The sequence below is a fragment of the Lynx rufus genome, unplaced genomic scaffold (genome assembly GCF_022079265.1).
Source record: "Lynx rufus isolate CCGP_SWC_20201006 ecotype Redwood Valley unplaced genomic scaffold, mLynRuf1.p SCAF_2, whole genome shotgun sequence".
Taxonomy (NCBI): Eukaryota; Metazoa; Chordata; class Mammalia; order Carnivora; family Felidae; genus Lynx; species Lynx rufus.
Window position 1 is genome coordinate 220,858,035 of NW_025814834.1, and position 22,126 is coordinate 220,880,160.

General features: G+C 68.4%; 1 protein-coding gene across 1 annotated transcript; it reads right to left on the reverse strand.

The window, feature by feature from the left end:
• Positions 1 to 2,311: 2,311 nt before the first annotated feature.
• On the reverse strand, positions 2,312 to 15,577 carry ARHGEF16 (Rho guanine nucleotide exchange factor 16). The gene is made up of 14 exons (XM_047082203.1): positions 14,993 to 15,577; positions 13,084 to 13,129; positions 11,817 to 11,986; positions 10,582 to 10,638; positions 10,072 to 10,232; positions 8,419 to 8,571; positions 8,165 to 8,294; positions 6,374 to 6,448; positions 6,028 to 6,120; positions 4,801 to 4,952; positions 4,237 to 4,428; positions 3,458 to 3,525; positions 2,912 to 3,013; positions 2,312 to 2,451 (listed from the first exon to the last, which is right to left on the reverse strand). Exons 1-14 carry the CDS (start codon positions 15,575 to 15,577, stop codon positions 2,312 to 2,314), a joined length of 2,124 nt encoding a protein of 707 aa, XP_046938159.1.
• Between the last annotated feature and the right edge of the window lie 6,549 nt (positions 15,578 to 22,126).

Here is a 22,126-nt window from a genome sequence, read left to right on the forward strand (position 1 = left end):
CTGCAGAAAGGCCTTGGAATGTTTCAGAGTGGTTGTAATAGGTGGGTGGGCGGGGACACCTCGGTGTCTGTTCACACTGGGCCCCACGGGGGTTGGCTGATGTCCTAGGAAGCCCACCGACCCCAGCAGCAGGCCCAAAAGGGGCGGTGCGGCTGGCTGGGAGGAGGGGCTGGGCTAGATTGCTTCTGGAGACCCCTCCCCAGCAGGGCAGGTGTGGCAGAGTTCACAGAACCCCCAGGAATCCGGGCATGCCCAGCACTGCCATGGAGGAAGGGTCGTTTGGGGTCTTGAGACCTCAGCTGGGCTGGAAGGCAGATCAGAGCCATCTCTGGGAGGGGCCGGGGTCCCGGCTGGCCTGCCCCGCCCTCAGGAAGGCACCTCAGGCTAAGCGGAGGCCCCTCAGAGGGTGTCGAGTGGGCACTGGCCCTGGGGGGGAGCCCTGGCCTTCCACGCTTCACCGCCCAGCCCCACCCCCCGCCCACCCGAGCCCCTCCAGGCCTCCAAGCCGCCAGGGCCCTGTGCTTCTGGAGCCTGCTTTGAGGGGTTCCCGTCCTGGGCTGGTCTGGTCTGGCCCTGCCCGGGTGGGCCCAGCCCCCCCCCCCAGGGTCCTGGGGTGTCCTTCCTCCTGGCTAAGCACCTTACCCCTTGCTTGGGAGGACGAGGGGGCTCCAGCCAACCACTGTGCAGACCGAAATGGGCCTGAGGTGGTGTCCTGGCCCCAGGTCAGGAAGCCGAGGGTCTGGTCTCAGGGCTTTCCAAACCCTCTTTGCTCCATTAACTGGAAAGGTACCTGGCAGAGGGCGGGCAGTGGACAGGTCTGCCCTTCCGAGGAGCTCGGGGGTCGGTGGGGAGAACGAGCAGGCGGGCTTCCTTCGGGGGAGCTGGGCTTACACAGAAAGCCGCCCCCACCCCTGCCTGACACACACACACGCGTGTGCACACGCCCCACCTCCGCAGCCAGCTTGCCCGCACAGCAGTTCTGGGAAAAGAGCCGGGAGTTAACCCAGCTCACAGGTGGGCAAGTCGAGCTCCCAGATTCCCACCCGTGCAGTTAGTGGCAGGAGCTACGGGGGGCTGACTCCAGTGACCGGACCCTGCCGCTGTCCCACCGCCCTCTGGTTGTGTAAAATCCCTGCCCGGGACCCGAGACTCTGCTTGGGCTCTGACCTAGGCCTGGTCCTTCCGGCCGCCTGTGGCCACGGAGGTCACCCTGGAGGTCGGTGGGGAGGAGGTGCTCACCCCTCCTGGCACTAGATTTCTCCCCCAACCCCATTCGGTGGGCAGAACTGGGACAGCTCATCCCCACTGGGCCCTCCAACTGGCTCCGGCCGGCCTCCCCTCCCCACCTGGCCGGGCCTAGGACCGGGAGAGGCACAGCTCAGGGCCTGCCCGATCGCCCCCTTCTGGCTGGGAGTGTGGAGCCGCCCCCCTGGCTTTCAGACCGGAGCTCCCGCGGGATCTGGGCAGATTCTTGTCATAATGGGAGCCCCCACCCCAAGGACAGCACTGCCCGAGCCGAGGGGGCCCTGGGTGTGGACAGACTTCCCCACCTGCACGTCCAGGTCCTGGGGGGACAGATGGGCCCTGAGGGAGGCGGGGGTTGGTGGGACATCCCAGAAGAGCCCCCAGACCCACTAGCCAGACGGAGCCCGCTAGCCAGCAAAGGAGTGTGTGGGGACAGGGGTCAGGAGCCACCGGCCTCGCTCACCAAGCTCCAGGCGGACAGTCCGGCCAAGGCCACAGACGAGCACGGGTGACCAGGAAGAGGGGGGGCCGGACACGCCCCCGGGACCCGGCCCAGGTGACCACGCGCGGGGAGCCGGTCCCGGCCGGTGGCACCCTGGGGATGTTGCAGGGACTGCCCTGGCCTTCCCCGAGGCGCAGGCTCCCATGGAAATCCAGGCGCTAAAGAAATACTTTCTTTAATGTCTGTGGAAACCTCAGGATTTCAGCACTGGCACCAGAGTCCGCTCCCTCAGGCGGGACCTCCTCTCAGAGAGTGGGGCCCTTGGTCCCAGGTGGGGACAGGAGAGGCGAGGGAGGAGCCGGGCCACGTCCTGCGTCCAGTCACGTGCCCTGCGTGGCGGTGCGGTGGGTGCAGGACGTGTGGGAGACGTGGCCCTGACATGGCCCTGGCGTGGCCCTGACAGCTTGGGGGAGGGTGGCCCCCGGGGGGGACGGCGCGTGCGAGCTTCCCACCCGATGTGTCTGCAGCCGGCACTGCAGCCCCCAGCGCCTCGGGAGACCCGCGGGCTGTCAGGCTCCTGGGGGCCGGTGGATCTGCGCCCCTCGAATCGCCGGGCAGAGCGGGCTACACGTCTGTCTCCACGCGCAGGCGCTCCATTCTGCGCACGTTGCCCTCCACGGCCACGCGGCTGGTGATGCATCGGGCGAAGTCCTCGGGGAACCAGCCCGTCTCCCCGTCCCTCAGCCTCTCGCCGTAGAACCATCCTGAACACAGATGTGGGGCGGGTGAGGGCGGGGTCCGGGCACGAGGGCGGGGCTGCGATGCCCTCTGAGCCGCTGTTCCAGAAGGCACCAGGCCGAGGCCCCTCCCTTACAGCGGATCACCACCAGCTCCTGGGCACCTGGTCCTCCATCGGCAGCTCGGCCCGGATGCCGGCGCATGCCCCGTGCGGGCGCGTGCAGGGGCCCCCGGAGTAGCAGTCACCCTCCGCCCACTTATGACACAGAGTGACAAAGGACCTGATTCTGATCCCGTGACTCAGGGACATTTGAGGACACCCCTGAGGGAGGGTGCCGAGGGGGCCTTGGAGCACCGTGAGCAGTGGCAGGAACTGTGTCCAGGGGGCCAGGGTCAGGGTGCACCGCCCACACGGGTGTGCCCTGGGCCCTGACGGGGCTGGCGGCCTGTCGCCCGGGGCCTCCCCACCAGCGCTGTTCCACTCACCGTCTTCCTGCTCCAGAACCAGGACCACATCCGCCTGCTGCAGGGTGATCTCGTCCGCCTGCTTGGCCAGATAGGCCTTGGTGACCTCCACCTGGGGCAGGTCTGCGGGGGCAGGTGGGGCGGCGGTCAGGGGCAGAGCTGTCCCCGGGAGGACGTGGGCTCCACCTCCCAGCACATCCCCCGTGGCCTGGTCTCGGCGGGGCCTGGGCTGGGCACATGGGCTGGGGACACGTGGCAGCTTCCCCCGGAGGCCACGGGACAGGCTGCCCCTGCCCGGCAGAGGGGGCAGGTGGCTCCTGAGGGGCGGGGCTGGAGCCAGGCTGACGATCTATAGGCACGGTCCTCTCCCCCGCACGGACGAGGCGGCCCTGGGACAGAGCTGGGTCTGTGCGCACAGACGGATACACACGCACTGGGCGGGTCACCCTGGGGGCAGACAGTGGCACGGACGGAGGGCTGGACGACACCTCTTAGCTCCGTGCCGCCCCCCTGCCCGGGGCCGGGGAAGGGGTCGCGAGCCCTGTTCTCGGTGCGGCGGGCGCTCACCTCCTTTGTTGGCGGGACTCTGCCTCTCCTTGTGTGCGAGCGCCACGATCCAGCGGGCCCGGTCACTCCTGGGGCGGGACAGAGCGTGGGTGAGGCCCTGAGGCCAATCCCGCCAGCCTGGGGACCTCTGGTTTCACACGGCCCACCCCCAGTGTGGTGCTGTGCGGGGACAGGGGGCCAAAGGGCCTCCCCGGGGTTCCTCAGGCGTCCCCCACGGCCCTGGAGCTGTGACCTGCAGCGATGATGAAGTTCACGGGACACTGGCATCCTTTCATGACCCCCCACAAACCAGTTCCCTCGGGGGCCGGGTGTGGGAAGTCACAGGCAAGAGGGGCAGCAGGCAGGCTTTACCGAGTCAGGCCGACCCCGAGTCTCATCTGCCCAGGGTCGCGGTCAGGCAGCAGCTGCACCCCTACGACCCGGGCGCTGGGTCCCAAGCCCACCGTCCCTCCCTCCCCTGCCCGCTGAGCCCCCTCCCTGCTGGCACCTCCCTGTGCTGCCCAACACCCCCCAGCCTGTTCTGACCTCATCACCCCCACCACTGGCGCCCATGCTCGAGCGCCACTGGCCTCACGGCTGCTTCTTGGCAGAGGCCTCCTGCCCCAGGACCTTTGTACTGTGGTGCCTCTGCCAGGCCCTCCTCCCCGGGCCACGCCGTGCTGGTCAGGCTGCCCCCTCCTGGCATTCCCTTCCCTGCCGTGTTTCCCTCCGTGGTCAGGTTCCCCCCCCCCCCCGCCCCGCCCCACCCCGCCCCACCCCGGGACCTCCCCTCGACTCACGCGGAGTCGGACGACAGCAGGATCTTCTCCTGGCGGCCCTCGCTGTTGTGTAGCAGGGTCACCTGGAAGGGGTGCGGCACGGAGGAGCCGCGGCTGCCGCCGCCCCCCAGCAGGGAGGGGTCGGAGGCCTCCGTCTTCTGGACCCGGATGTGGTCCACTTGGGCGTAGTCCTGCACCACGAAGCTGTCCTCGCTGCAGGGAGACGAGGGGGCGGCCAGATGCCTCCGAGGGTGTGTGGGCGGCCCGGGTCCCCCGCCCGACGGGGGCCAGAAGGACGCTCCTGAGGGCTGCCCCCCTCCCCCACCCCCTGGGGAGCACAGGCGGTGCGCTTTCGCGTCCCCGTGGCCTGGGCGGGCAGACCCGGGTCTGCAGGCCCAGGGAGAGACCCGGCCGCCCCGCGTCACGTGCAGGGGGACCCAGGCCGCTGCCGGGGCCGGGCCAGGCTGGGAGGGGGCCCCCGCCGTGTGCCCCAGCTCTGAGGTCTGAGGAGGCCCGGGTGACTCCCCCGGGCCCCTCCCGGTCCCCGTCTTGGGGCCACGTGGCCCGGCACCCACGGCGGCCTACCTCTTCTTCTTGGTGACCACCAGGACGTCGTTGAACAGAAACAGGTAGCACGTGGGCCGGCTGGCCAGTTTTCGGAAAAGCCCGGTTTCCTCCACCACAGAGAGCTCCCCACGCTTCAGCAGCCAGCGGGAGGCAGAGATCAGCGGAAGGGACTGGAAGGAAGGGCCGGGGAGGTGCCTGAGTCGGGGCGGTCGGGGGGCGGGGTGCGGGCGAGGACGTACCGAGGCCGGGTGGGCACCGATCCCTGCCTCCAAGGACTCGGTGACTGCCCCCTCCCCCGGGCTGGACCGAGGAGGAGGACGGTGAGATGTGTCCTCGCCTCAAACAAAGGGCCATTCGGCGGGCCGACAGGCACGGACGGGGCGGCTGCGCTGTGCCAGGTCCCCGGCCCGGGTCCTGCTCGGCCGCCCGGGCAGGTGGGTGCCCTCCCTGCCTCCGGCCGGGCCCAGGGACTCTCCAGGCACCTACTGAGCACCCCCTGAGCCAGAGAGGCCCTCACACCCTCGTCCGGACCTCCGTGGCCTCCCTCTGTCACTCCGTGGCCCTCGTGCCCTGTCCACAGCACCTGCTCCAGCCCGCTGGGCAACCTCTGCTGGCTGATGACGAGTTGAGGCCCGGCCCACAGAGCTGCCTCCAGGCCCTGACTCCTGTAGAGCAGTTCCCAGGAGGAAGCGTCTGTCTGTCCGCTCCTCTCTTGCTGCTGGGCGCCACCCTCCCCAGGAGGTGCTTCCCGCGGAAGCGGGATCCCGGTGGCCTGGGGCACAGCGGGGTCCTGGGCAGCCGGTGGGACCACCCCTGGACCATGGGGTGGTGTGGGATCCGTGGGGACAGAAGTCGGAGCCCTGCCTGCGTGGGACGGCCTTTGGGATGCCTAGCCCCCCCCCCCCCCAGAACTGACAGACTATTCCTGGCCTCACGGGGAAACCCAAGACGCGAGCCGGCCCGGACATCGTCCTGCCCCCGGACCCCAGCATGCCGCCTGCAGCCCTGGGGGTGGGGGCACAGGCCAGAGAGACCCGCGTACCCACTGAGCCTCGGGCAGGAGCGCCGAAAAGCTGAGCCTGTGGCCAAGGGGGTGGGAGTCACAAGGGTGCTGGGGAGGCCGAGGCAGAGGCCCCGGCCCCCTCGGTGCGGGCGCCCGCAGGGGCCTCCCTCCAGCCGGAGCCCCGAGAGGCGGTGGCCCCCTGACCTGAGACGAGCCGGGCGAGGAGCGGTGGGGGTGCCCACCTTGACCTTGCCGAAGTCCAGCTGCGTGTGCAGGGTGTACATCTGTTCTGTGCGCTCCATCTTGTGGGCTCCCTCGTTGCACCGTCTCACCAGCTGCGAGGCGGGCGTCGGGACAAAAGGCTGTGCCGTGGGCAGCGGCCCGGCCGCCCCGGCCCCGCCCCCGCCCCCACGGGCTCGCCCATCGTGTTTCAGCTCCACTCCCTCCGTGAAAAGCTGGAGACCTTCCCTCCCTCCCTCCCTCCCTGCCTTGCCCTCAGGGTCTCCACTGCTGGGTGGGGGTAGGGGGGCGGCATTCAGGCCCGGGCTTGGTCTGGGCGCCCCCCCCTCTCCCCTGGACCCTCCTCACCTTGCTGATGGCCTTGAGCGCACGGCTGGCGGCCTTGTACCTCTCAGGGTGGCCCTGACTCTTGAGGCAGAGGGTCTGCAGAGAGGATACCACACGTGAGGCGCCGAGGACCCTTTTGCCCTCCAGGCTCAGGGGCCTGCACGGGCAGGGGCGCCTCCAGTAACGTCACACCGGGCGGGGCCGCAGGGAGGTCGAGGGCCAGTGTCCAGAGGGCTCCTGCCAGGCCGCCCTGGGGTGCACGGCCCCCAAACGGCTCTGCTGGGTCAGGCTGGTTCGTGGGACCTGGAGAGGGCACGCTCCCGGGACCCCAGCCCTTCCAGTCCTTGGCATCTTGGACCGGTCTGGGAGGTGCCCGTGGCCTCTCTTTCTACGCTTCCCAGAGGGACCTGGGAGGTCTGATGTCCCGTCTGCTTGGAAAGACGGCACTCTAAGCGGGAGCCACACGCTGCCTCTGTGTGCTGTGTGCACAGCTGCACGTGTACGAGTATGTGCAGGCAGGTACACCTGCCTGCATGTGTGCGAGTGTGCACACACGCGTGTGCCTACATGTATACAAGTGTGAGCACGTGTGCACCTGCATGTGAGCGTGTGGACACGTGCACACGTGAGCACCTGCATGTGTGCGAGTGTGAGCACACATGTGTCCCTCATGTGTGAATATGTGCACACATGTATACCTGCCTGCATACGTATGAGTGTGCACACATGTGCGCCTGCGTGTGTGAGCGTGTGCACACGTGTGTGCCTGCACGTCGAGCGTTAACACGCGTGTGCAAGTGTGAGCACACGTGTGTGCCTACATGTGTGCGAGCCTGAGCACACGCGTCCGCCTGCATGTGTGCTAGCCTGAGCACACCTGTGCATCTACATGTATACGAGTGTGAGCACACGTGTTCCTACATGTGTGCAAGTGCGTGCAGACATGTGCGCCTGCATGTCTTCAAGTGTGAGTACACATGTGCACCTGCCTGCATGCGTATGAGTGTGCACACATGTGCGTCTGCATGTGGGAGCACTGCACACGTGTGTGCCTGCATGTCGAGCGTGAACACACGTGTGCGAGTGTGAGCACACGTGTGCACCTACACGTATACAAGCATGAGCACACGTGTGCGCCTGCACGTGTGCGAGCTTGAGCACACACGTGCGCCTACATGTGTGCAAGCCTGAGCACACACGTCTGCCTACATGTATATGAGTGTGAGCACACGTGTGCACCTGCGTGTGTGTGAGCCTGTGGACACGTGCACACGCGTCCGCCTGCATGTGTGCGAGCCTGAGCACACGTGTGTGCCTACACGTGTACAAGCATGTGCACACGTGCACCTGCACGTATGCCTCTCGCCCCCACCTGCCCTGCAGCACTGAGCAGGCATCTCCGAGGCATGAGCCACTCCAGTGAGCTCTTCAGAGCTCCACGCACGGAAGGGAAGGTGACGGGCACCCGGGCTGCCCTGGGGGCCCACGGCCGGGACAACTGGCTGAGGATCCTGGAAAGGAGGCAGCGGCCCGGGCAACCCTGGTTCTCACTCATCCACCTGAAGGAACCTCGTGAACCTTCCAGGACAGGGACGAACACCTGCGGAGTGCTGGCGCCGCTCCTGGCACAGAGCCCGGGGGGAGGGCAGGGTGGGGGGAGGCTATCAAATGTCAAAGCCGTCTTACGACTGAGTGCCGAGGTGGGGGAGGGGGCGTGCCGTGCTCCACTCCACTGGAGGGGGGACCCGGGCAGCTCCGTCCCGGCGTCCGGCCGACCTCCCTCCCCGGGCGGGGTCCGCGCTGTGTACTCACGTCCGTCAGGAGGGGCAGCCGGGTCACCCTCTGCATGGGGAGGATGAGGAAGGAGATCATGGGGAGACCCCCGCACGCGGGACGCTTCTCGATCTCCCTCAGGGCCTCGTGGAAGGCGGCGTTGCTGCTCCTGCGACAGAGAACGGGGCTTCCGAAGTCAGGGCGGCGGGAGGGGAGAGGGAGCCCGCAGGAACGTGCCCCGAGACCGAGGCCCCCCCGAGACCGAGGCCCCCCGAGACCGAGGCCCCGCTCACATCAGCCTCTGCAGGGCGCGCTGCTGATAGACCTCGTTGGAGCAGTAGGCGACGTAGGGGTGGAAATGCCGCTCCGCGTGTTCCTCCAGGATGTCGCTGATGTCCTCCACGCACACCTGCGCCTTGTGCCGCTGCTCTAAGGCCTCGAAAAACCTGAGGGGTGAGAGCGGGCTGGGGCCTGGCCGTCGGGGACCGGCTGTCCAGGCCGGCGGCGAGCCGTGACCTTCCCGGGGAAACCCCGGGACGGGTCAGCTCCTTCAGCCTGAAAAATAGGGCAACTCCGAGGCCACTTCCCGCGCGGTTCTGGCGGAGACCCCGGGGGAGCCCGCTGCTCTGGTTTCATGCCCTGGACTTGGGTCAGGCCGGCCCGGAGCCCCGGCTCCCTCTGCCCGGCTCAGGGTGGGAGTGGGGGCTCTGGGCGGACTCCCCGGTAGGGACCCCCCAGGCCCCGCTTCCCTCTGGGGCTCCCTTCCGAGATCAGCCGTGACTCGGCCTCGGCCACGGACAGGAGGCCGCTGCCGCCTCAGGAGGCCGGACGTCCCACCCCAGGACAGCGACGGCCAGCCAGAGGCCCTGGGGAGCTCAGAGGCAACCACGTGGCCGCTTGGCACAGAGGACAGCCGGCCTGCGGCGGCCCCGGGCCCTCTGCTGCGCCTCACGGACACGGAGCTGAGGGGCAGAGCTGGGCGGAGGGGCAGCCACCATCCCGGGTCCCCACGGAGTCAGGGGCTGCAAGCTTCCCCGGGGCTGGTCACCGCGGCTCCACAGGAAGACTGTCTCCAGGGACAAGATAGCCACCCCCCGCCCACCCCGCACGGCCCTGAAACTTCATGGGGCAACAGGTAGCAGGGACTGGGGGCTGGGGGGCTCGGGGGGCTGGTCTGATGCTGATGTGAGTGAACCGGGGCTGAGCCACCTTCTGTCACCTGCCCCACCCTAGTCTGCAGAGGGGGGCTCGTGGGGCCCACCTATGCAGTTTAGAGAGCATGCTGGGGCATGAGGGACGGTGTCCCGGGGTCTCCTGGGACCCAGCGTTGGGTGAAGCTGAGTGCACACGGGTGCATACGTGGGCCGTGCCCTCCATGGGAGTAAACACACACGTGCACCCGCTACCAACCACGTTCACACTCACGCAGGCACATATGTGCAGACACACACGCACACACCTGCGCAAAAACACACACACACGCACTCGGGCGCACGGATGCACGCACACAGCTACGCACAGGCCCGGGCAGGTCTGGCCCCTCCTCCACCCCAGACCTTGCAACCAGAGCCCCGGGCCAGGCCCAGACAACACCGGGTGGAACGTGACCCGAGGCTGCAAGTGAAGGGCCCCCGCCCACCCCGCCCCGTGGGCACCACCCGCCTCGTCATTCGGCCACCTTCACCCGATGTCCCGGTGGGGCTGTGTCCCGTGGGAGGAACTCCACCCTCTCAAACATCCAAGGGACAGGGCGCTGGGGCTGCCGGGGCGCCCGCGGGCCTGGTGCCCAGCCTGTCCCTGGCCCAGCTGTCGGCGGCCTCAGGGCCCGAGAAGGTTCTCGCGTTCCCTCCCGGCGGGCAGCAGCTCCGATCCGTCCACCCCGCAGTCCCGGACAGGGAGTGTCCTGGAGCCCCAGCCCTCCCGCCCTCTGTGGGCGCGGGCCTCACCTCTGGCTGGCGCTCAGGACGTCCAGGATATTGGAGAAGAGGTGATGACGCTCCATCTGGGTCATCGTTGCCTGCAGCTCCCCGGACTGCAGGAACTCGGCCACCAGGATGCCCAGGCTGTGCTGGTACGAGAACTCCGACGTGAGGATCTCAAAGATGGCCTGGCGGGGAGGACAGCGGCTGCCGGGGCCACCCTGCGCCTCGGGGGTGCGGTCAGGGTGCAGGACGGGCCGGACCCGGGGCAAGGCTGGGAGCGTGGCCGTGGGGACAAGAGCCTGACACCTGGGTACGTGCTCTGGCTCAGCGGCTACGAGCCGTGATGCTGGCGAGGACTCGCACCCGCATCCGAGACGGGGCGACGGTAGGCCCCGCCACCCCGCCAAGGGCATCAGCCGTCGTCCCAGTGCCCGGCCCAGGAGGTGTCCCCACGACCACCATCCCCTGAGCGTTGTGTGACCCACGCCAAGTCTTGGGCACAGGACCCACCCCCCCCGCCCCCAGCCCCCTTACCTCCTGCCTCTTGCGCTCCTCAGCGGGCAGCCTGTCCAGGACGCCGGACTCCACCACCTGAGGGGGGCACAGGCCCGGGGGTCACGGGGTGCTCATCCCGGAAGCCCATCCTTCCTTCCAGAGAGCCCCGGGGCGGCTGAGGAACGAGACAGGCATCTGGCGGGGATGGCCGGCAGACACCCGAGGGTGGGGAGTGTGGGCTCCGTCCCCTAGAGCTGTCCCGGGGGCCGAGAGGCCCAAAGCCACCCAGGGGAGCTGAGCGGCGGGCCACGGCCATGACTCAGACGCACCTGGCCCAGGGGGGCGTGCGGCCTGCCCGGGAGGTAGGGGAGGCGTTCCAGCTCTCCACCCCTGCAGGCCCAGCGGCCCTCGGCTGCCCCGGCTCGCGTGCTGCCCATCCGGCCGCAGCGTGTCCGCGGTGGCCCTGCAGAGCCGGCCAGGCCGCCCCACGGCCCAGGGGCACCCCCCCTGCAGGACCCAGGGCCACCTGATCCTTGCCCTCCTCCCCTCTGGGCTGGCCAGAGGCCGTCACCAGCGCCTGGGCCGGGAGTTGGGGGGCTGGGTAACCCCCTGCCTCCTCGCCCAGCCCAGAGGCTTGGCTGAGATCCCCCGAGCTCGGGTAGGAACAGAATCTGCCAGCATTTTGAGGGTGCGGGGTCCCGGACCATCTATGCCAGGAGACCACCCACACACCCAGGCTGCATGCAGCTCTGTCCCTGGGCCCTCGGGATGGGTCACCAGCGCTTGCCCTCCTGGGGTAGTGGCGGGCACCTCCCCACACACACCTGCTCAGAGCACCAGGGCCTCTGTCCCAGCCAAGCTCTCCCCGGAGACCCCCACGGCCCTAGGGCAGGGCCTTCGCCCTTCCGCTGCTGTCTCCCCCTTGGACCTTCCTGCCGCTTTCCTGGGCCTCGGAGGGGGGTCCTTCTGCCCACAGCTCCGCAGGCCACTCTGAGTCGGGCGAGGGCCAGGGGCTCACCTGTGGGGGGCTCGTCACACATGCGCTGATGGCACGGGCCCCTAGCGGCTCTCCTTCCCTCGGGACCAAACCCAAAGTGCCCTTGGAGCAGGGCGGCTCTGAGGGTGCCAGGAAGGGGGACCCCCTGCAAGCTGGGCATAGGAGGGTACTTCTGGAAGCCTCCTCCCCTCACTGGGAGGAGGACCCCGACCGGCTCTGAGGGGCCAATCGCCCGTGGGCTCGGACGCAGAGCGTCACCCCACCGTCCTGGCCTCACCTCCGGGAGCTGGCTCCAGGTGATCTGCGCCGGCCGGTAGCTCTTGACCACGATGGGGGCGTCTGCCTTCCCGGTTCCGTCGGGGCTGGACGGCTCGTCGAGCAGGTCGTCGTCAGACTCGTGGCTGGTGTTGAGGCCCCACTCCCGGATCTCCTGGTAGAACCTGGGGTCTGGGGACGGGGGGTGTGTCACCGGCAGGCCTGGGGGCTCTGAGCGGGTTCCCCCCGGGAATCTGCGGGCTGAGTCCTCCCCGGGAGACCCTGAGGGCATCAGGCGGCTCAGGGCCCCCCACAGCAGGCTCCCCTCGGGCTGGCTGGCTCCCATGGCTGTGCCCGGCCGAGCCCAGGACAGGGCTGGTGTCCCCATGCAGAATGTGGCACCTTCAGACCAGGGCCGAGCTGACCAATCAGAGCCGTGGGGGCCGCCCTCGGTGGGGGCTGCTCCCAGGCTGGGCCGAGAGCAGCGGACGCCTGTTCCCGAGTCCTCCGACCCGAGGTGCAGTCTCCCGCTCTCCCGCTCTGCAGCCATCACCACCCCCCTGCCCCCCGGGGGCAGCTGGCGACTGGCTCAGGGCCACCAACCCTAACCCTTCTCTTCTTGTCCTGGCTCTGAGACTGGGCACCACCGCTCCTCTCCCCGGGGCAGGAGGAGGCCCGGATCCTGATGCCTCCCCACCCCCAGGCCTGTGGCTGTCCACACAGGGGGGCCTCCTCCTGGCTGAGCCCCTGCACCCTAAGAACCCTGCCCCCTCACGGCCACTGGGTGCTGCATCCTGGCGGGCGGGCCCCTCCCCCGCCCCTCCCCTCCCCCGTGGGGTCCCGTTGGCATCACCCCTCAGCAGGCCAAATGCACTGCTGCGGGCCCTCCTGAGCCCCCAACACTGGGCTCCCTGTGTCCCGTGGGCAGTATACACAGCATGGGTGTCTACACCCTGGGGCCAGCACCCCCTGGCTGCACCGGTGCAGACGGGCCTGGCACACACATGCACGCTGGACAAACGTCTCCTGGGGTGAGTGTGGGCGCTCTGTCCATCCCCTGCCCCTGGAACAGCACAGAAGAGCCCGAGGGAACTTTCCAGACACGTCAGAACTGCACGATGAGACAAGCCACCAGGACCTCCAGCCCCCAGAGAAATCCCAGTCGGCCTGTTCTCCCTGCGCTGCACCAGCCTGCCCTGCCCCCCAGCAGCCCCGGCGAGACCAGCCTCAGCTGCGCCCGGCCTGGCCCATACTGGCCTCTTGAGGTCACGTCCCTTGGCCATACTCACCGTCCTTGAAGGAGCCCTTGTGTGCACGTTTCCGCCCCAGTGTCCTCTGTGCAAACAAGAGACATGGAAACAGGGCCGTCAGTGGGGAGGAGGGGCAGGTGTGAGTCCACAGCAAGGCCACCCTGGGGGCCCGGAGATCTCATAGCGCCACATGTGAAGGCATGCTCAACAGGAGGGGGCCCCCGCTGGGCACGTGGAAGGTGCTCGATAGACGTCGGCTCCACAAGGAATGCACGGCCACCAAGCAGAGGCTAGGGCAGGTAGGGCAGGGTGACCGAGAGCTAGGCAGATCCAGGAGGGCTGCCTGGAAGAGGCAGGCAGGCCTGAACTAATCAAGAGCGGTGCTCGGGACAGCAGGCTGTTCCGACTGGGTCTAGAGAGAAGCCCAAGCGAGGCCGGAGGGGTGCGGTTGGAGGGGGCTCAGAAGGCCCAGGGTGGGAGCCGGGGCCACACCGGGGGGAGCAGAAAGGGCAGGGACCGGCAGGTTAGTGTCGAGCTCGCAGCACAGGCCTGGGGTCCCAGCAGCTGCCGGCAGGACTGCAGAGGCAGGTGGGGTGGGCAGGGTCTTCAGACACCCCCGGCCCCGGCAGCTGGCCGCACAGAGCCTGCCCTCTTGGCCGGGACACGGTTTTTCCCGACCTCGGGGCTATGCAGCTTCCGGAAAACGGAGAGGTTTCTTCAACAAGTTGGGGCCTGAAAACTCCCCTTGTGGGTCTGGAATGTGTGGCGCTCCCCCCACAATGGGCCCTGCTCCCCCACCCCGGGCCCCGGGCCCCCGCTCCCAGCACCCCTACCCCTCCTGCCTCTGGGTCTGGGCACCTGCCCAGCGTTCACCCTCTGCTTTCTGCCTCTGGACCACCTCCGTGCCCCTGCTCGGAGTTCCTGGGGAGCCCCTCCTCCGTGCTCTGCTGGCCCCCCAGGCTCCCCCAGCCCAGACCGGAGCACCCCGGCGCACGCCTGCCCCCTCCCTGCCCTAGGAACTCGCTGGGGGCCACCTACAGGGGTGCCCTCGGCACCCCGGCTCCAGGTGTGCAGGAAGTCAGGAAACGTCTGATGCGAGGGAGTTGAGGTGGCAGCTGGACGGGCCCTGGGTGGCTGCAGTGTGCGTAGGTCCTGAGGCAGCTTCTGGGGCCCGGGCATCTCAGGGAGGCCTGGCAGGAGCTGCGCCCCACCTCCAAGGCCACGGGCATCTGAGGACTGCAGCCAAGGTGGTCCCCGGGGGTCCCCTCTGCACGTACTCCGACGGGTGGGCTTGGCTTCTCCTCCGCCCGCGGCCACGGCTCCCGGTCCCGGTGACAGCCCCCAGAGAGGCGGCCACCGGAACATCAACTCTGGGCACGGGGGCCCCTTCCCACCAGCCCTGTGCCCGGCCCGTTCTCTCGAGAGCACCGAGGTAAGAGCGGCTGTCGGGCAGGGCGGGGAGGGCGTGCGCGCAGAGAGGGCGTCACGCGTCTCCCGAGTCCCCAACCAGGGGGCCCCTCGGGCAGACCCACCGAAGCCAGGTGCTGCTGTGAGGTCGGCACTGAAACTCGTCCTTGAGACAGGCCGGCTCCCCTCGGGGCTCAGAGAGAGAGGCTGCCTTCGGGACGCTCCGTTCCTCGCTGCAGCTGAGAGCGGGGACCCCCGAGCCCGGGGTCCTACGGAAACCCCCCGACCTCGCCGAGCCTCGACTGCCTCATCTATAAAGCAGGCACACTCACACTCCACTCGCAGCCTGCCCATCAGACCGAACCGGATACACGTCAGGACCCTGCGCGAAGTAGGTGCTCACTGAATGGCAGCCGCGCGAGACAGGTGACGGTGGCGGTGACAGCGAGGGTGACAGTGAGCCTCCGTCTGTGCCTACAAGCTCCCGAGGCCCCTCGCGGCACGGCCCCCGCCCCGAAGTCCAGGCGGCACGGCCTCCTACCTTATTCTTGGCCGGGCACCGAGCGGGAGGCTGGCTGGGCTCCTCCGCCAGGGCCTGGAGCTTGGGGCTGAGCTGGAGGGGGCCCCTCTCCCCGCCCGGCGCCTCCAGGCCCTTCATGGCCGCCCGGTAGGATCGGTTCCGTAGGTTCCGTCTCAGCGCCCCCCCGGGGCCTGCGTCCACGTCCATGTCGTCCAGGGAGAAGCTGGGGGCTGACAGGAGCCGGGGGTCCCGCCGGGCGGCCTCCTTGCTGAGCACGGCCGCCCCGAAGCTCTGGTGGCGGGCCGGGGTCTTGGCCTTGCTCGACACGGCCAGGCTTCTGGGGATCAGCTGCTGTGTGCCCATCTTGAGGGCCGCGGGGCTCTGCGTGCTCAGGACGACAGCCCGTGGCTCCTCGTCCTTAGGGGACACAGCGGGGGGCACCGAGGTATCGAGCTGGAAGCCTTCGTTGTCCCTGAGCTGCAGGGCGCCCCGCACCATGGGGAGCCCGGACGCCGGGTTCCCCCTGGCATCGAGCCGCAGCTCGGAGTGGAAGCGGTATTCCAGCAGCTTCTCTTCCAGGGAGCTGTCCGAGTGTCGCTGGGACATGCTGAGTGGCCACGGTGTCCTGGGGCGAGAGGGCAAAGGTGAGGGCAGGCGGACACGCACACCCTGCAGCCCTCCTGCCCGCGGGCCCCGCCCACCGCCTCTCAGCGCCTGCCCGGCCAGGGACCCCGCTCGGGATGCAGGGCCCGGAGGCCGGGAGGGGGGGTGTGCGGGGGGCGGGAGGCTCAGGCCTGCCGGGACCCAGCTGCTGGGACCGGAGCGGAGGACAGGCAGCCCCCCGCCCCCCCCCACCGTGCTTCCTCTGGTGGGTGCCCACGCCGAGGACGGACCCCCAGGCCGGGGGGTGCAAGCGTGCGGCAATGAGGGGCGCGTGGCCCCGGGGCCTTGCCAGCCCGAGCCGGGTCGGACACTGGGCATCTTGGCACCACCTCCTCCCGGTCGCCGTGAGCACCGCGAACGAAGCTGTCTGTGGGGCTCCCGGGACCCCGGCCTCCACCGCACCCCCACGTTCCAGAGCACGCAGGGCCAGCCTCCGCCGTGCTGGGGGAGGTCGTGTCAGCTCGCTCACTCGCGGGACACGCCGGCCGTCTGCGTTCTCGGTTTGCAAACGAAGACACGAGGCCCCGAGAAGCCCAGGAGCCCCCGGGGTGTGGGACGGGAGGCGTGGGAAACTGGGTGGGGACTGACCCCCGGCCTGTGTGATTCCAGACCCTCTCTCTTCACCGCCCCGCGTGGTGACTCCCGCGTGGCCGGCTGTCTAGGCGGCCTTTCTGCGTGTGCAGTGACACGCCCGGACTTTCCCGCATTCACGGACTCTGAGCAGGGCCGACCGACCCCGTCTCAAGAGCCCACTGGGCACCGTCCCTCTATGCCTGGATGCAGAGGGGGGAGGGGGGCGTCTGCAGACACCCGGGGCCCACAGCCCCCGCTCGGTCGCCCTGCATCCCGTGGATGCCCGTCCCTCCGGGGACCCCGAGCGCCTCACACGTGCAGAGCCCCGCCGACCGGCGTGGGGCTGGCTCTTCAGCTCGGTCTGGCTCGTGCCGGGCCGAGGGCACACGGCCCTGCGGTGTGGACGGGCCCGCCGCTGCCTTTCCACTGTGAGGGCCCACACAGGGGCCAGCGACCGTCACATCCCCCGGCTCTTTTCTGCGCCTCCCGCTCAAGATCGGCAACGTGGGCAGAATGGTGACAAAGCCTCGGGAGCAAGGCTCCCGCTCGCAGGAGTCGAGTGCTGCCGCGGCCCGGCCCTGGGCTGCGGGGCTGCGAGGAGCGACGCCCCAGCCGCCGGGCGGAGCCATGGCCACGGCGACCCGCGCTGACCAGGGCAACAGTCAGGGTCGGGAGGACCTTGGAGGCCTGCGGGAGACGCACTCCCTTGCGCCTCCTCCTTTCAACGTTAACGCGAGCAAACGGAGCCGCCACTCCTGTGCTTCTTGTAGACACGGGGCTTGTGCACACGAGGCTGGAAGCCCATTTTTCAGGCGGAAAAATCAAGTCTCCGAATCTGCAGCCCAGGCGGCTGAGACTCCGCGCCCAGCTTCCGCGCGGCATCCTTTGCCACGTTCCCTGCCGATCTGGGAGGGAACGGAGACGCAGTTTATCCGACAGCTCCGTGGGAGTGCGGCGGTCACCTGCCCTCTCCTGCCCCGGGGGGGCGGAGGGGGGCGCGCAGCCAGAGGTACCCGGGCCTGCGCCAGGCCTCCCGGGCCTCTGGAGTCGACGGCTCCCTGGACCCCAGGGACACCACTGCCACCCGTCCCAGGACACGCCAGGCAGGTCCCAGCCTGAGCCTACCTCCCACACTCCCCGCCCAACCCTGCATCGGAAGTTCCCGGCCCGGCCTCGGCTCCAGAACCCCTCCCTGAGGGGCAGCCGGGCCCCAGAGGGCCCTAAGCCACAGCACCGGCCGGGGTGACAGCAGCAGCCGGGAGCCTGGCTGCCTGTGCTCCGACCCCCAGCACACAGGGTCTCTGCTGAAGCCATCCCAGAGAGGCGAGTGTGGCTGCCTGAGGAGCCCTGGCCGCCCCCACCCCGGGAGGACTGCCCACACATTCCTGGGGACATTCTGAGTCGCAGGCAGCCAGCGGTGGGCGGTCCCCCACCCTGGCTCACCCACCCCCACGTAAACTTTGCATTCACCCAGGCCTGGCCGAGAAAGGGGTTTCTGGTAGACTTTGACCTCTATGCAGGCCAAGCAAAGTGCCCCCGAGTGGGGAGCCCGAAGGCTCGGTCAGTCCTCTTAGTCTGGGAGGCGGCATTTCACCTCGTCGCCCTGAAAACCGGCACCGTGACTGTGCCTTCCACCTGCCCCATCCCCCGTCCTCCCCCTCCCCTTCCCCACCTCAGGCCCTAGGCCTGGGTCTTCTGGGCCCAGACCCTGGACCCCAGACCCCGGACACAGCCAGTAGCAGGGCTGCTCCCAGCAGGGGGCAAAGTCTACTCTGGGGACAGGAGGTGCCCCAGCAGGAACCTGTCGGGTGAGCCACTGCTGGGTGTGACCTCCGTTCTCAGTAAGGTGGCCGCACCCACAGGCCTGGAGTGCCACCCGCGCGGGGACCGAGGCCCGGAGAGGAGTGGATGCCATCCCAGGGCTCTGCTGGACCTCCAGGACCGGGGCCGGCTGCAGCCAGCTGTCGGGGGGGGGGGGTGCAGCTGACATGGGCACACTCTGACCTCCTCCTTCTAACCTCAGGGTTCTCACAACTCCCCGGGCACAGGTCCAAAAGTCACACGGCACCGAGAGGCCTACCGTGAAAGACAGGTGTCCCCTCCTCCACTGCCCTGTCCCCCACAGGCCACCACTCCGGGCTCTACAGCTTTTCCCCGATGTCTGCTATTCTGAGATCTCCTGATCGCACAGACCAGCCTCTCCCTGCCGTGTGGACGGGATTCCAGCCCAGTACGCAGGACCCGTGGGTGTCTGTGTTAGTACAGCCGGCTCGGCCGAGCAGGACGCCAGCGCCTGGCCTCCCCTCGTTAATAATTCCCTCTTGTTGACCGGCGGCTGTCCTCCTGTTAACTCCCCATGAGTTCCCGTGTCCCTGCCTCGCGTGTTTGGACCACACACTCCATGCGATCAGTGCATCAGCCCTGGTTCTCCCAGAGACCCTGGCCTCTCTCCCCGGCGCTCCCTTCCCTGCCCCCAGATCCCATCCTGGAACGGTCCTGGAGCTCCCCACCTTCCTGAGGCTACGAGGTAGCCTCACGGGAAGCAGATCTTTGTCCCTGGGGCGGGTAACCTGCTGAGCTCAGAGTCCCGTGGGAGATTATTTTCTTCCAGAATCCGGAGGCCTCCTTTCTTGTCCGGTGCTCTGCTCCTGGGAAAACACCAGACACGCTCCGACGCTGGCTCCCTGGACGATCACAGCCTGGGGCGTCCCCTGCCCTGTGGAGGTGTGGCTCCTACTTTCTGGTGGGGGGTGACAGGGAGCACCAGCACTCGTGGGGAAAGGTCCACATGCACTCCCCGAGCCACAGACTTGTGCCTCCTTCCGGCCCCTTCCTCGGGCCTCGCAGGTCTGGGCGCATCCTGGTGATCTCTCGTGCAAACTTTCCCCCGCCTGTTTTCTCCAGCCCCTCTTTCCGGGGGACGGCCCGGATCCCGCACTCCGACCTCTGGCATTGTCTCCACGCTGCGGCCTCTTCTGTCCTGGGTTTTCATTCTCTGCCCACGCCGTGGGAGATTCCAACCTTTCCAGAAACCAGCACTGTTGTTTGCACGTCCTGCAAAGAGCCGTCCAGAGCGCCCTGTCCCCGCGGCGTGCTACGGCTTCTGTCGACGCTGAAAAGGTCGCTTGTGGTTCCTTTCTGCTCCCTGGCCGTCCCTGTATGGGCCTCCGTCGCCAGCTCGAAGGCAGCAGGCCCTCCCGGTCCCTCTTGGCTGTCTGCTTCGACTTTAGCAGGGAAGACGGCGCCACGCAGGGAGTGTTGCTGCCCCCCATGCTCCTTGGGGACCCCCGCCCCCCGCGTCCCCACCCGCCGCCTCTCCTCTGGCTGGCCGGTTCTGCAGAGCGGCTCTCCCTAGGTCCTCACTGGCTGCCGGCCTTGGCCTGGTGTCCGGGGGCCAGTGCAAGGGAGGGGCCGAGGGCACGGACTCGGGCAAATGCCAGCCACACTGTCCGGGCAACGGAGCTCCCGAGAGGGAGGCCAGCTGCCCTGCGGCGACCATGGGGTCACAGGGGCGGGTCTGCTCCCCAGCACAGCTCCTCCAGAGACACCCGGGGCCCTGAGGGCTACGTGCTGCGTGTCCGTCTTCCCGAGGGGTCTGTGGGTCCTTCAGGCCCAGGGACGAGTTCGGTTCACATCTGCACACGCGGCTGGGCTCGACGGTGAGAAGCGAGCTCTTGGCTGTGGTGGTGCGAGCTCCGCCCTGCTGCCCTCGCCCCGGTGCCGCATCCTCCCGGGGGGCCCTGGGGTCCGTGCCCAGAACCCACCCACACGGGTACTTAGCTTCGAGCCGGCAGAAGCCACCAGGGCGCATCGCAGGGGCTTCCACACCCATCCACGCCACCTTTTAGGTGACTTTCAGGGGACTTCCTGCCGTCTCCGCACCGGGTGGGCGGGGGAGGGTGGTGACCTGTTGAGTCCTTGGAATCCATGGCATTTAACTCTCCTTTTGCACTCCGCAGCCGGCCCGGTGTCCGCAGGGACAGGTGAGGGGCACCTGTGACTTGGGAGGGAGGAGGGGCAGCAGGCGGGGTCAGGGAGGACCAAGCGGCCGGGTCAGCGCGGCCTCAGCGGCACTTGGTGCCGGGGGTCCTTGCAGCCCGGCGCCCGGCTCCTGCGTTCTTCTCACCAGACAGGCTCCCCGGACTCCGTGGGCTCAGCGCCCGCCCTCCCGCTGCCTGACGGAGGAGATCAGTCCGCCTGGCCCTGTGGCCCTGTCCACAGCTGCTCCCACAGCCACTGGGACCACTCCGTCCGTGGGGCCTCTCTGTCCCTTCTGCCCTGCCTCCAGGTCCGGCTGACCCCACCCTGCCCGGTGGGGCCCGGCCTCCCGAGCACCAGACCCTGGTCTTTGCTCAGGCTGACTCGAGCCACGATGATGGTCTTGTACTTGGGTAATTCTGCAGGACCGCGCTCAACCGTCAGAGTCACACGGAATCTGGGGGCAGGATTTGGCCGTGTAAGTCACAGAGCACACAGCAGAGGGTTCCATTTGCCAGGTGGCCAGGGGTGGTTCAGGGACTCTCGACTGCGGTGGCCTTGCCCTCCCCCCACCAGGGACACCTGGCCACGTCCGGAGCCGGTTTTAGAGGTCACGGCCGGTCCTGACTTGCTGCCCCGCCTGTGTGCCTGCGGGTCAACACCCTGCAGGGGGGACCTGTCCGGAGCAAATGTCTGCAGTGCTTAGCTTAGCTGACTCCACCCCTCCACGGTGGGGGTCAGGGAAGCCCAGCCCCGCAGAGGCCCCCTCCCTTTCTGGCGGGGCCCGGGAGACCCACTGGCCATGCCCAGCCTGGCACCCGGCCTGGCAGCAGGGAGGGGCCGTGCTGGGCCCGCCCCACGCAGAAGCCTCCCGCTGCCTCTTGCTATGAGGCTTCCAGGCTCGGGCAGCGGTCACAGAGAAGACCACCTTCCCGGCGCAGTCTGCGACGTCCACACCCCCTGGCTCCTGTGTCTGGGTCCGGACGTCCCATAAACCTGGCTCCGGGCCCAGACTCAGCTGACACGCATGCCATTTCCCCAAAGAAGCCTCTGGATGGGAAATCAGAGCCCCGACTCTGACGGGAGCTTGGACAGGTGACCAGCAGGTGTCTTCCAAATGCTTTCTCCCCCGCAGTGTCTGCAGTCCCTCCCCCATCTTCCGGAAGGTGGGTGTGTTCCCTCGCTGACAGGTGAGGGAACCTGGGGGGCGGGGGGGTCAGGCTGCCTGTCACCAGAGAGCCGGACGAGGAGCCAGGCCTGTGCTGACCTAGATGACCGTCCTGCGGGCCCTGCAGACGGGCAGGGATTCTCACCAGAAATAAAGACGCTCTTACAGACGGTCGGTCGCACGAGCACGGTCACTGCCACGGGCAAAAACGACCAGCAGCCGCGATCCGTCTGGAAACCGAAACTAAAATTCCGGGCCCCAGACAGACGCAGGGTGAGTGGCTGTGCCCATCAGGTCACGCACACAGACTGCCCCTCAGGGACAGCACACGTGGGGGCCCCAGCAAGCCCCTCCACTCCTGTGCCTCATGTCCCCTGCTGGGGAACAGCACTTCCCGGGCGGGGGCGGAGATGACCCCGGGGACCAGAGGCCTCCCAGGCTTCTCCCCCAAAGGAGGCCCTCTGCTCGGCTCAGTCCCTCTCACTCTGCAGGTGACATCTGTCCAAGGGACTTAAGACCTTACTTCTTCCCGAGGTCCGCACCTCCTGCCGCGCTCTCCCACCAGGCCTGGGGGAGCCAGGGCCAGCGCCTTTGATCTACGTGGGCAGAGGTCGCCCTGTTCTTGTGGCCCGCGGGCAACCCCAGAACAGCTCAGCGGCAACTGAGTCGGGGCCCTCTCTGTGGGTACCCTGACTACCCCCTTTTACAGATGAGGAAACCGAGGTCCAGAAGCCTCACGTAACTTGCCTTGGTTCATACGGAACCAGGGCCCC

Excerpts from the sequence above, each read along its gene's own strand:
- ARHGEF16 (XM_047082203.1), bottom strand. The coding sequence starts at position 15,577 with ATGTCCCAGCGACACTCGGACAGCTCCCTGGAAGAGAAGCTGCTGGAA. Across the intron at positions 3,526-4,236 it reads CTGCTGTCGTCCGACTCCGC|GAGTGACCGGGCCCGCTGGA; the intron begins GTGAGTCGAGGG and ends GTCCCGCCCCAG. Across the intron at positions 3,014-3,457 it reads GAGTCCCGCCAACAAAGGAG|ACCTGCCCCAGGTGGAGGTC; the intron begins GTGAGCGCCCGC and ends CTGCCCCCGCAG.